This window comes from Mytilus californianus, unplaced genomic scaffold (assembly GCF_021869535.1).
Source record: "Mytilus californianus isolate M0D057914Y unplaced genomic scaffold, xbMytCali1.0.p SCAF_8, whole genome shotgun sequence".
NCBI classification, from domain to species: Eukaryota; Metazoa; Mollusca; class Bivalvia; order Mytilida; family Mytilidae; genus Mytilus; species Mytilus californianus.
In genome coordinates, this window is record NW_026262734.1 from 76,707,395 (window position 1) to 76,722,060 (window position 14,666).

The 14,666-nt window shown below is 32.7% G+C and overlaps 1 protein-coding gene across 3 annotated transcripts in view; it reads right to left on the reverse strand.

Moving 5' to 3' along the window:
* The window catches only part of LOC127712617 (protein strawberry notch homolog 1-like), a 61,256-nt gene that overhangs the window by 30,425 nt on the left and 16,165 nt on the right, over positions 1-14,666 (reverse strand). For all 3 annotated transcript variants that reach the window (XR_007987210.1, XR_007987209.1, XM_052219160.1), the window contains exons 13-22: positions 12,197-12,379; positions 8,367-8,464; positions 7,431-7,582; positions 6,403-6,585; positions 5,752-5,961; positions 4,984-5,117; positions 4,247-4,375; positions 3,020-3,155; positions 2,357-2,469; positions 363-434 (exon numbers count right to left, since the gene is read on the reverse strand). Coding sequence is in view for 1 of the 3 variants with exons in the window: in XM_052219160.1 (XP_052075120.1) it covers positions 363-434; positions 2,357-2,469; positions 3,020-3,155; positions 4,247-4,375; positions 4,984-5,117; positions 5,752-5,961; positions 6,403-6,585; positions 7,431-7,582; positions 8,367-8,464; positions 12,197-12,379 (1,410 nt within the window). In the remaining 2 variants the exon portion in view is untranslated. The remainder of the gene's footprint in view (positions 1-362; positions 435-2,356; positions 2,470-3,019; positions 3,156-4,246; positions 4,376-4,983; positions 5,118-5,751; positions 5,962-6,402; positions 6,586-7,430; positions 7,583-8,366; positions 8,465-12,196; positions 12,380-14,666) is intronic.

Sequence of the window (14,666 nt, forward strand, 5' to 3'; positions counted from 1 at the left end):
CATTCATATACTATCAATTTATAACAGTCTTTTAAAAAGCTTGCTATTCTGAAATAGAGTAGCAAACATCCTCAACTTTTCAAAATTCTTTTACTGCAAAACTTTTTTTCAAATCAATATGGTGATAAGATTGCAGTTTCAAATTACCTATTCTTGACATATTTTCACTCAGTCTATATTCTATTGTATTCTCACCCAAATATTATAGATAATCTGTGTGTAACAAAATATAATAGATTTAGGATTGTGTGTTTGGTAGGTGGACCTTCTTGAAAACATTAACTTTACTACCATTTAAGGAGTTAAATTGTCATCATCAAGCAGGAATACTGGAAATTTGGTAACAGGTTTAGAATGCTCACCTTGTTATCAAAATTAAATCTGCTGAGATCTCTTGATTCTGTTGCTCGTCTGTCGCCATGAGTAAGAGCACCCTGAAAACAATTCGAGTATTTGTTAAAAGCTCACATACCATTGCCAACATGTAAGAAAATTTGAAGTCATTAATTTGAGTTAACCATTTTCTTTAAAAAAAAAGTTTTAGTGAATTCCATAAATTTTCCATCTAAAGAAAATTCCTATACATCCTAAATCAGGATATTTTGGGTGGTTTTCACCACTTCAACAAATTTTTGCACATTGAATCAATCATGTATCTTAATTTTACTATTATAGAATTCATTATTCAATCAGTTTAATTCAGTTTATGAAATAACTATTCTTTTGACATGTGACCTTAAATGGAACAAATATAAAAGTATCAAAGACAAACACCATTATGATAGTACCGTAGAAAGGCTTGTATAGTCCGCGGTTTTATTCTCAAAAATTGGACCTTCCAGACGGGGTGCGGACTATAGAGTACAATAAGCAAGAAATAAGAGAAAAATTTCAATTTCGCGGGCGAGGTGGTTTGTTTACGTTCCGCCATCTTTGTTATTTATATTGTAGAGGGCGCTCTTATCATTTTTCAAACTAATAATTTTAACTCACCCATATTAATAAGTTATTTCTATTCAATATCAAATTAATACTGATAAATATAAAAACTAAACCTTTCATTACAAATTTCTCGTTTCTTTTCAATGCATTGGTTGAAATAAACTGGTATCTGCTTGATTGAAACGATACAAACATAGTGAAAAAGACAACCATAAACCAGCTTAGAATTTGTAAACTACAAAACGTAATTGGTTATTTTTCGTTCCGTTTTGGTGTTTCATACTGACTAATATGGTTTGTATTAGCTTAAGACCCTTCAAACATTAATGTGATAGATATATTAAAGACTTTTTTACAAAAGGATGGAACTGTTTTACTTTCAAAGTCGTATTATAGTGATATCTGTTATGTACGGATTTCGACTCTCACCGGTTAATTTCTTCTTTTACACGTGCTTTTTAAACTTCCTGTTTAAACATACACAAGTTTCTAAATTGTTTTTTAAGTGAATTAAACTTATTTTAACAATCATGAAGCGTTCTAGAATCATTTACAAGCAGTTTCAGCTTCTGTTTGATGATGGAAAACAGGTTTTTCCAAGAAAATACCGCAAACGACCGCACAGGATTTGAAATTACCGGAGTTTCATTAGACCTTTTCCAACAGTTACAAAAAGTTTTTTTACCTAAAATTTCATGGGGAGAAGGGGGTGCGGACTATGTACCAGTGCGAACTATACAAGCCTTTCTACGGTAATCTTAAAAGATTAATTTTAGGAGCAAATTAATTGCAATAATTTCACATTATAACCGAGGGAAGTGCAATTATGTTAGAATTCATTCATTTAAGTATTGTTAGAATAATCGATATTTTCTGGTGATAATTAAACTTATATAAAACAAAAATTCAGCTTTTCAAATTGCCCATCTTATAGGTTGCACTTCTGTAAATATAGAAGATGCAATTTCCCATAGGAACTCCTTTTACAGCTAAAACTGTGCCACTTTTACTATGAAGTTTCGTAAAAAATTATATCCTAGAATGGAAAGTTCATATGCACTACTATTTTTTTCAAAGGTCAAAATATAGGGCTGTGCGGCATATTTTCAACATTTATATGCCTCGAACTTCTAAGAGTTTGAACTTATACTAAAATTCTGTACTACCCCTCCCTTCACTTTGGGTCTTCATCAGAATTCTATTTAGCCACTATCCATGTGTATTTATACTGATAACATTCCCAAGTTATGTCTCTACGAGATGAAACATAGAGATCATATCCGGGAACCAGTAGGTAAACAAAACAAAATATCTATGAATATTATATATCTCCCCAATAGAGGCATGGCTTGTGAAACAGCTGTATTTACAAAGTGCAACCTTAAAACAATTGCAGCATTGAAGTATGACTTACTAGACTTTCCAGCCTTTTAGCAACAGTAGATGCAAATCTTTGTTCTCCAGCTAATTCAGATATCAGGAATGCATATTCAGGGGCTGTAACTTGGTTTGATCTATGTGTTCTGCCTACAATGTACATTGTCAGTTTACTAAGTGACAACACTATATACAAAATAGTATCAAATCTTATGGCAGTCATTTATTTAATGATTTGAAATAAATCTAACAAGAAGAATGTGTCCATAGTACACGGATGCCCCACTTGCACTATCATTTTCTATGTTCAGTGGACCGTGAAATTGGGGGTCAAAACTCTAATTTGGCATTAAAATTAGAAAGATCATATCATAGGGAACATGTGTACTAAGTTTCAAGTTGATTGGACTTCAACTTCAGCAAAAACTACCTTGGCAAAAAACTTTAACCTGAAGCAGGACAGACGGATGGATAGACGAACGAACAGATGCACAGACCAAAAAACATAATGCCCCTCTACTATCGTAGGTGGGGCATAAAAATCCAATATGGAATATGTAAATTGTAAATACATTCAATAAACAAAACAATATTTTCAAAACTTGAAATTATTCACTTTTTTTTTTATAAAGATTTACACAAGCTCAATCAAGTTGATTTGTAATTATCCTGACCTAAATAATGACCTAGTTATACATACCAAACTGCTGAATAGCTCGGTCAGCACTCCACGGAAGCTCCAATGTGATATGTACACGTCGTTTTCTATTAATTGCACGTTTGTCTGACTGAAGGGAGATACCTGAACTGGCTGCCTCAGATATTATAGCTATGTCCTAGAAAAAAAAAGCTTGCGTGTGTATAAATTTCTAAAAAAATAAATATAAAATGCTTCGCTGAGAACAGCCTGATACGACCGCAGAGGTCGAACCCTGAACAGTTGGGGCAAATTTGGACACAATATTCAAGCTTGATACTGTCTGAATTTGGATTGTGATCAAATTTTTGACATAATATAGGTTTCTGACACAAAATAAATGTGGTCAAAGATCTTACAAATATATTGCGCAATACTGTCCATTGAAGATTTTTTCTTGAAAAATTTTGAAAAAAAAATATGAATCCCTTAAAAAAATTGGAAAAAAAATCCCCTCCCCCCCCCCCCCCATTTTTTGAAACCCCCTTGGAGCAATAACCCCAAAACTCAATCCCATCCTTTCCTTTCGTAGTATGGAACATTGTAGTACAATTTCAGAGAGATCCATACACTTAAACACAAGTTATTGTCTGGAAACTAGAAAAACGCTTGTTTTTGGCCCTTTTTTGGCCCCTATTCCTACATGTTTAGGGCAATTAACCCCAAACTCAATCACAGCCTTCCCTTTGTTATATGGAACCTTGTGGTACAATGTCAGAGAGATCCATACACTTACACACAAGTTATTGTCTGGAAACTAGAAAAATGCTTGTTTTTGGCCCCTTTTTGGCCCTTAATTCCTAAACTGTTGGCCCCTTAACCCCTAAAATGAATCCTAACCTTCTACTTGTGGTATTAAACATTGTGGTACAATTTCAGAGCAATTGAAATACTTATACACAAGTTATTATCCTGAAACTAGAAAAATGCTTGTTTTGGGCCCCTTTTGGGCCCCTAATTCCTAAACGGTTTGAACCATCATCCCCAAAATCAATCCCAACCTCCCTTTTGTGGTATTAAACCTTCTTAAAAAATTTCAGAGAGATCCATTAACTTAAACTAAAGTTATTGTCTGGAAACCAATGTGTCTTCGGACGACGACGACGACATCATACCATTATACGATCCCAAAAAATTTGTTGCGGTCGTATAAAAAAAAGTATTTAAAGCACATTTGCAACTAACTAAATATATATGATTGTTTAACTTATGTTTTAACAATTATAATACCTTTTCTCCATCCATGAATCTTTGTTTTTCTGTGAGATTAAGAATTTCCAATGGAACATCCATTTCACTACGAGATTCATAGCTTATTCCTTCCTCAGTACTAACAACACGACCTTTACGTCCTGTCATCTATAAACAGATAAACATTTTTCTAAGTTTAACTTCCAAACATTTGCCAGAAATTTACAATACTAAAAAAATTGACGATGAAATCACATTCTGTCATGATTTAAATCCTAGACTTAGTACACAGAAACATTTTTATTTTTTTCAGAGATCTCAGCTGATGATCATCCTCCATCTGTACAGAGAAGTATATAATCAGTATGATCTCAACTGATGATCATCCTCCATCTGTACAGAGAAATATATAATCAGTATGATCTCAGCTGATCCTCCATCTCTACAGAGTAGTATACAATCAGTATGATCTCAACTGATGATCATCCTCCATCTGTACAGAGTAGTATACAATCAGTATGATCTATTCCTGAAACAATCAAAACATGAAAGGGAAGTAGTATATTTTTGAATTGAAGAAAATTGCAGATCTAGATCTGCTTAAGTGCCTCCAAGTTCCCTTACTAGAGCGTTCATTTTTGAAACAGGCCTTATTATATCTTGTTTGTCTCTTATATGTTTCTTATTTTTAAAGTAATCTGTTTCAATTTAAAAGCTTAACATAACAGTGAAGTCATCAGCAGCAAAAGCTGTTGTCAAAATGGAATAATCCATACCTCTGCAACATTGTCTGGTCCCCCTAATTCATCAATGAGATGATCCAATGTGTTAGGAGGTAGATCTTCCAACTCCTCCAGCATATCCATCAACTCTCTCTTAAGTGCTATTGCTTGTTCTACTGAATCCATGCCTATAAATCAAAAGGCAAATAATTAAGTGCAAGTCTTTGTAGGAATCAGGTAATATAGGAGAATATCAAAACATGGCAGAAAAAACCCCACCAAACTAACCATCCTATTTTGAAGTTACCCTCATCCTGAGTTAGAAATGGTAGGTCCTTTGTTTCTGCGTTTCTGGTAATTTGTAAAATCTCTAGATAACTTTTGAGAGTAAGCTCCTCATAACTGTTAATTTTCTAGTGCATTTCAACCAAATTATATCTTGAAATACCAGAACAGGTAAAGGAAATGAATGTTATATTCATGCACTATTATACATTTTGAACCTAAATTTATGTAAACTTGACCTCATGGAAACCATATTCATGTGACCTTCTATTTAACCTCTTATAGAGAGATGGGTTACACATAATCTAGGCGTGTTCATCTATTAAAAGGAAAAGAATGTAAACATTGAAAATGAAACAAGGGTAAACCATTTGGTTGAAAAACATATGAAATCAAACAGACCTAGAAAAATCCAATTGCACATGTTGGCTATTACCTAAACTTACTACTTTTTACTTTCTATTGATAGATAAAACATCATCCTATTTGAAATATGTAAATAAAGATTAAACAAGATAAAGATTTTGTTATACTTACTATAAAGATTACCATTAGTACTATTATCATCATGGTTACCATTAGATGAGGATGATGGTTTTTCAGCAGCAGGATTTGCTTTCTTCAGCAGCCCAGCTGCAGCTAGAGCTTTGTCAAATTCTTCATCAAAATCCAGATCTTTTTTCTTTTTCTTATTCACTTTGCTACTTTTGGTTTTTGATTTGCCTTTCTTTTTCTTCACCCAAGGATCTTTAAAAACAAAAGGTTAATGAACATTAAAATACATTTTGTCTTGAATCCAGCTCTAAAATGTTCAAACAGCATTTTAAAATTTTTTTTTCACTTTTACATTTACTCAACTTGGTTCAAACATCTACAGCAATATCCCCTGCTCTGTGTCCATCACCTTAGGGTGGTTCAAGATTTTTTTTTAGGGGGGTGGAATTTAAAATAGCTCATCCATTTGATTGATGATATGGTAAACAAATAGTATATTCATAAAAGAAATCAGCACTATTTAACATTTCTATGTATTTTCAATGGAATTTTTCCAAGTTGTTTAAGTGTAACGAAAACAATGCATACAGCACATAGTGCAATACATATTTTTGTCAAAAGTTTGCATGCATTTTCAGAACCCCTGTACTTTATTTTAATGGAAAACTACCACTTTATTTCTACAATACATACTATCATCATCACTGTCAGAACCTCCAAATGGATTAAAGTTATCGACATCACTGTTGTCTGAACTAGAGGCACTGCCAAGACCAAGATCTATATCACTCATATCTGAATCAGATGAATCAGAACCACTGCTGGTGTCTGAAGAATCAACCTTGGCCTTCTTAGACTTTTTACTTGAAGTATCACCTACAAAAAAGTTATTGTTCAGGTGCTTTTTTAGTAAATTAAAACCACGAATCATAATACCGAAAAAAAAAAAAAAAAGTCTATGACATATAGAAAAAAAAAAATTAAAAAAATTGTGTAATAATTGCCTGCGGTTGCTATTGTCAGTGTTGTTATAGAATGTGCTCAATAGTAATTCTTAATATTTATCTTTTATCTTTCGCCAAAATTGAAATCCATTATCAATGAAATACAGATTGTTTTATTCTTTTTTTTTCAAAATTTTTATTATGTCCATCTATTTGTACTAATGGACCTCGGTGGCCGAGTGGTCTAAGTAGTCCAACTACTGTATCACTAACAAGTCAACACTGAGGTTGTGAGTTTGAATCCTGCGCTGGGCAAGTGCACTCAACTCCAATCTTAATTGACTAGGATTGTCAGTTTTCCTACTGAAGGTCGTGGTTCTCTCTGGCTTCCGGCTTCCTCCACCAATAAAAACTGACCGCCACGAAATAGCACAATAGTGTTGAAAGTGGCGTTAAACACCAATTAAACAATCTATTTGTACTATCTTTTGACCAAGAAAACACCTGTCAAATATTCCTGAAATCCAATGAAGGTTTGATAAAACTATCAATTTTAAAACTAGCAGCATTAAAAAACCTAAAACCAAGTCCATTTTTCAGTAAAATACAAAAATGTTTAAAATAAGCATTTCAAAGTTTGGTTATGGATGCTGTTTCTTGATTATGAAGAAGTTTATGTAATTTGTACATATTCCTCAGGAAATATGAATTTTTCTAGAATCAACTTCAGTTTCAGTTCTCATTTCCCCCTCCCCTGATTAAATTAACATGAATTACCATTTTTCCTTTTATTATTTTTATTATTTTTAGCAGCAGCAGGTGTTTCTTTCTTATCTTTATAACTTGAGAATCGGTCTCCAAATAGATCAAATGTTTTCTTTCTATCAGGTGCAGGGAAATGTTTGTCTACTAATGTCTGGAACACTCCCCTACAAAATAAATAACATTATATGTGTATCTTGATTTCTTTAGCAATTCTCTCTAAAAATCATACAAACGCAGACAGAATCATGAAGACAATTTGAATCTTTAAGTCATTTGCACATGTATGTAAGCAAATAATTAAAGTATTATCAGCCATCTTCTTCAAAGTAGGAGTACAAGAAAATGTCAGTTGCAATACTTGGGTATTATCTCAATCAGTTTTATAAATCAAAATTATTTGCTTTGTTAAAGAAAAACAGAATTGCCAAAACCCAGGCAAATAAATATGAATATAAACAACATTCAGTTTTAAGACTTTTTAAAATAATGTAATGGAGTGCTTTAATATTACTACATTCAAACAGTACAAATTTATATTTTCTACATAAGGAAATGTCTTTACCAAGTCAGGAATATGACAGTTGTTTTCCATTTGTTTGATGTGTTTGAGCTTTTGATTTTGCCATTTGATAAAGGACTTTCCGTTTTGAATTTTCCTTGGAGTTCAGTATTTTTTTCTTTTTTACTTTTTATAGAAAAACAAGAATGTGCATTTATAGGACACAATGCCCTACTTGCACTATCTTATTTCAATTTCAGTGAACTGAGAAATCTTTGTTGAAACCTTTCATTTTGCATATATATTAAACCGTTCACTTCATAGATTCAAGCTGATGTGACCACAAACTATCCTAAACCAAAACTTTAATCTGATACTGATGGAAGCAGAGACCAGAAAACATAATTGGACCTCTCCTATTGTAGACAGGGCATACAAATTATGCTTACTTTGCAGTTGATACAAAGTCATTCAATTCTCCACCCATCTCTTCCAGCTGTTCCAGAGTTCTGGCTTCTCCTGTTGACTGAAGACCTATTACAACACACTGAAAAGACACAAGAATTTCTGAAAACTTAACATACATAATTAACATATCATCCCACACAAATTTAGTTTTAAACTTTTCTCTTTTCACATGTAACATATATAAGCAACTTCATTCTGGTTTATAACTATTTTTATGACTTTTTCAGTGACACTCTTATTTAAAAAATAGTTTCTTTTTAAAACATGTATGGCACTCATGGAAGGTGAAGTCAAATTCCTCTGTAGTTATGTAGTGTCTAACTATAATCAGATAAAAAAAAATAGACGAGCTCTTTTTATTGATATTATTAAAAACAAGAATGTGTCCCTAGTACACGGATGCCCCACTCGCAATATCATTTTCGATGTTCAGTGGACCATGAAATTGGGGTCAAAACTCTAATTTGGCATTAAAATTAGAAAGATCATATCACACGGAACATGTGCACTAAGTTTCAAGTTGATTGGACTTCAACTTCATCAAAAACTTCCTTGACCAAAAACCTTAACCTGAAGTGGGACAGACGGACGAACGAATGGATGCAGAGACCGAAAAACATAATGCCCATAGGTGGGGCATAAAAAACAAGTCTCCCAAGAGCCTAACTCGCTCACCTTGTAAAAATGTGCCATTTTGATTGATTGTTGGTTGCTTTTGATATTAATTTAAATTATTATTGCAATCAGTTATGTTTGCTTTATATTTGTAAATATTATTAGGTGACATTTTCGTCAATCTTGTATGTAAGTTTCTTTCAACTGTTTATAGTTTATACTGATCTATTAAGGTTTTCGAGATAATTGGCAAAATTATAGAAATTAATAGTTTCATCATGTAAGGTAGATTGAGGGTCTATATTAAAATTGATAGAATTTTTTTTATTATTTGCCAAAATGTAATTTATATTATGCTTTTTCGAGATATATAATTCAAAGCATGGGTCACAGGCCTTTTTTTCATGCTACAGGTCTTGCAAAATTGTCAGATTTTGTATAGATTATGTATGGAAAACCCGATTTTGTGTGATAAAAAGAAATTAAACAAGCATTCTGTGAGTATTGCTTGGCAATACAGTCCCCTACCAGTTAATAATTCATTGTGCTGGAACAAAATGCTAACTTGATCTATAACTTGTCATGGTGTAAACTATATAACAAATATCAAGTCAATATCTTCAAGCATGACGGAAAAAAAATGTGGAAAATTAATTATTTGAGTGAATTTTCAAAGTCCAAGGACCATAACTCTGCACCAAATCATCAGATTGAAACAAAATTCGAACTTGATCTTTAACTTGTCATGTTTAAACTATTTAACAATTAACAAATCAATATCTTCAAGCATGATGAAAAAAAGTGAGGAAAACTGATTATTTGAGTGAATTTTCGAAGTCCAAGGACCATGATAACTCTGCACAAAATCATTAGACAGGACCAAAATTCAAACTTGACTGTAACTTGTCATGATAAAACTATATACCAAATATCAAATCAATATCTTCAAGCATGAAGAAAAAAAGTGTGGAAAACTGATTTGCCAGACTGACGGATGGACAGACAGACAGACGGATGGAGTGCAAACCTAAAGTCCCCTTCGACTTCGTGGGTAGGGGACTAATTATAGAATTGTAAGGTAAAATATGAGAAGATAGCTCTCATAATTTGCTTTCAGAAAAGAAAAAGAATAGTTGGGGTCACAGGACTAGTAATCTTGCTACACAATAAAATAGGTAATTTCTTATAAACACATTCCTTTATAAAAGTTACTTTATCTAAATTATCTCCCCTTATATGGCAAAGTTGAAAAAAAAATCGAATCAAACAAAAAAGATTTAGTTATACAGCCATAAAAATATGATAAAACACATAATTTTCTGTATTAATATGAAAAGTCTTGCAAATGAATTACATTCTACTCTTAAAATTTACACATTTCATTAAAGATCTAGAACAATCCTTTTCTGCTATTTTGCAATCCAAGATAGACGAAGACACCCAAGCTAGCTTAAGGCATTTTACATTTTCTCTCTATCTCTACTATAATTTTTGACAAAAATGCAAAACAGGTAAAAATCATAATTCAGGGGAAATATGTCCTATAAGGAGTTGGATAACAATTTCTGACATGTTGAAAATTTTTTCAGGTTAATGTGCTGAACTCTTATGCTGTTTGTTATATCTCTGAATCTATTATAGTTTCTGCAACAAACACAATAAAGAGCTGCGCCATGAGCGCATGATACACCAAGAGCTCATGATATGCCAGTTGATCTTTCATCGAATACAGTTCAATAACTCCTCAATGGCATATCTGAAATTTATAAAAAAACTAAAGAGAGCTTATTTTAATAGATATAAACCAGTCACCAAAGTTTCATGAAAACAGCTTAGAGCATTTTTTGAGTTATTGTCCGAATACTGGAAAACCCCCCCTTTTTTTATAAATAAAATCCAATAACTCAGAAACGTAAAATCTAAAATTTATAAAAAATGAAAGGGCCCTTACGTCAATAGACATAAACAATTCACCAAAGTTTAATGAAGACTGTTTTAAGTGTTTTTGAGCTATTGTCCAACATGTTGAAGGACGGACAGAGGTATACCATAATATGTCCCGTAAAGGGGCATATAAAAATGGGTAAAAATAGTCCTTCAAGGGCCTGAACATTTTTGCTATTTACAGTTACTATGTCCCGTAAACGGGCATATAAAAATGGGTAAAAATAGACCTTCAAGGGCCTGAACATTTTTGCTATTTACAGTTACTATCACTAATGTTTTCTGCATAAATGGTAAAAATCATCTATCATGGGGAGTAACTCCTATTAGGGGTCAATTGAGGATTTCAGTTAGGATGACCTATTTGAAGACTTTAGTTCTGCTGAATATTTTTGCAATATTTTGTTGCTCTCTATCAATTATGGCTTCTGCAAAAATGGATAAAATCATCTTTCAAGGGCAATAATTCCTATATGGGTTCCATTGATGATTTTTGCCATTTTTAATTACTTGTAGTTTTTTTTTTGCTTAACACTTTTGCTTTACAATTTCTATCTATTATATTTCCTGCAAAACATGGGTTAAACTCATCTTTAAAGGGCAATAACTCCTATATTAGGTTAATTGATGATTTCGTCCATCTGACTTAATTGTGGCTCTGATTTAGTCAAACATTTTCTATTGAAAGATTCTCTATACTCAAGTTTTCCCCCAAAAATTGTAAAATAATCATTCAAGGCAACAACTCCTATAAGGGATCAATTGACAATTTCTGCCAATCTGACTTATTTACAGATCTTATAGTTCTGGTCATTTTCACTGTTTAAAACTTGTTATACTTTTCAAGATATTAACCTAAATCTGGATTATCTGATTTTTCTGAAAATTTCAGGCGGTAATTGATCATGACCTGCTGATAATTTTTACCTATTGTCAGTTTTCCTCTGCTTTAGTTTAAAATGAGATATAAGCCTAAAAACTAACCCTATGTTCTTTTTTTTAGCAACAGCAGCCATGTTTGTTGATGGACCAAATTCTGGATAGAATTTTTAAACATGATTCCATAAGGAACATTCAGGTAAAGTTTGGTAACATTTGGTCCAGAAATTTCAGAGATGATTTTAAAAAACTTAACAATGGACAAAGGGACGACTTATGCCAAGTGATGGCAAAAGCTCATGTGTCCTTTAAGGCCAGATGAAGTAAAAAGGCATTGCCAATGGAAATAAAACAACCCAATTATTGCTCATACCTTTCCACTTTTGACAGCATCCCTAGCAAGCCTAACACAGGCATTAACCTTTGATGATATACAGAGATATTTGAAAAATCTCTGATGAGCTGACCAGAACTGTCCCCACATGGTTTTCTTCATTCTATGCTCAGCATCCATCAAATCTGCGGCTTTCTGAAACCTGGACCTTGCTGTTACCCACTGTAAAAGTAGAAAACATTTGCCAATATTAACTATAAGCATGCAATTTCAGGCAAATTTCATAAAAATGACAATTTCTAGCCATGTAGTTTTCTTTTACATCACATTTTTTCATTTAAATGATGTTGCTAAAAAAAAAAAATCAGTGAAAAACTTCTATAATTACTCTTTACTTTGATTTAAAAGAAAATGCTTGCGGCTGTTTTAACTTTTTTCACTATGAATTAAAACCTGTTTCAAAAGACTGACATTTAACTTTCACTCTCTCTAATCTCAAAAGATACTCAAACAGAAACTCCACACTCTAATCTCAAAAGATACTCAAACAGAAACTCCACACTCTAATCTCAAAAGATACTCAAACAGAAACTCCACACTCTAATCTTAAAAGATACTCAAACAGAAACTCCACACTCTTATCTCAAAAGATACTCAAACAGAAACTCCACACTCTAATCTCAAAAGATACTCCAACAGAAACTCCACACTCTAATCTCTAAAGATACTCCAACAGAAACTCCACACTCTCATCTCAAAAGATACTCAAATAGAGACTCCACACTCTAATCTCAAAAGATACTCTAACAGAAACTTCACGTCTATACAACCCAGAAGCTGAACAGAAAGGAGGGTACTAAAAAAAAAACTGTAATCCTGTAAGATGTTATTGTTCCTATTCCCAAGTCAGAAAAAAAAAAAGGCTCCGCAGGGCGCAGCTTGATACGACCGCAGAGGTCGAACCCTGAACAGTTGGGGCAAGTATGGACACAACATTCAAGCTTGATACAGCTCTGAATTTGGATTGTGATTAAATATTTGACACAGCATAGGTTTCTGACACAGAATGAATGTGGTCTAAGAACTTTAAAATTTTAAATTGGACATTCACCTATTATGGTCCAATATCCAAAATCTAAATACATGGTTAGATTCAGCATATCAAAGAACCCAAAGAATTCAATTTTTAATGAAATCAAACAAAGTTTAATTTTGGAATCTTTTGACCTCAATGTGGACAAAGTTGATAATGGGGCCCAAAAATCAAAAATCTAAATACATGGTTAGATTCAGCATATCAAAGAACCCCACATATTCAATTTTTGTTGAAATCAAACAAAGTTTAATTTTGGACCCCCATTTGGACCAACTTGAAAACTGGGCCCATAATCAAAAATCTAAATACATGTTTAGATTCAGCATATCAAAGAACCCTAAGAATTCAATTTTTGTTAAAATCAAACTAAGTTTAATTTTGGACCCCGATTTGGACCAACTTGAAAACTGGGCCCATAATCAAAAATCTAAATACACATTTAGATTCAGCATAACAAAGAACCCTAAGAATTCAATTTTTGTTAAAATCAAACTAAGTTTAATTTTGGACCCTTTGGACCTTAATGTAGACCAATTTGAAAACGGAACCAAAAATTAAGAATCTAAATACACGGTTAGATTCGGCATATCAAAGAACCCCAATAATTCAATTTTTGATGAAATCAAACAAAGTTTAATTTTGGACCCTTTGGACCTCAATGTGGACCAATTTAAAAACGGGGCCCAAAATCCAAAAACTTAATACACGGTTAGAATCAGCATATTAAAGAACCCCAAGAATTCAAGAATAAAACCCCATTGAAATTGGTCAAGAAATAAGCAATTTATACGAAGTATCTTCTTTTGCACAATACTGTGCAATTGAATATTTCTTGCTATTGCGCAATACTGTACAATTGACAATTTCTTGCTATTGCGCAATATTGTGCTATTGGATATTTCTTGCTATTGCACAATACTGTGCAATTGAAGATTTCTTGCTATTGCGCAATACTGTGCGATTGAAGATTTCTTGCTATTGTGCAATACTGTGCAATTGAAAATTTCTTGCTATTGCACAATACTTATTATATAATAATTTACACATCCTGTTTGGTGTGTATCTCATACCATATCATTATTATTTGCTTTTAAATATAAAACAGAAATAACCAACTTAAAATGGAAAATTTTAAAAGAAAAAAAAAAGGAAAAAAAGAAAGAAAAAAAAATCCCCACCCCCCAAATTTTTTGAACCCCCTTATGATTCATCACCCCCAAACTCAGGCTTCCCTTTGTGGTATGGTACCTTGCAGTACAATTTCAGAGAGATCCATACACTTGAACACAAGTTATTGTCTGGAAACTAGAAAAATGCTTATTTTTGACCCCTTTTTGGCCCCTTATTCCTAAACGTTATGGGCAATTACCCCCAAACTCAATTCCAGCTTTCCCTTTGTGATATGGAACCTTG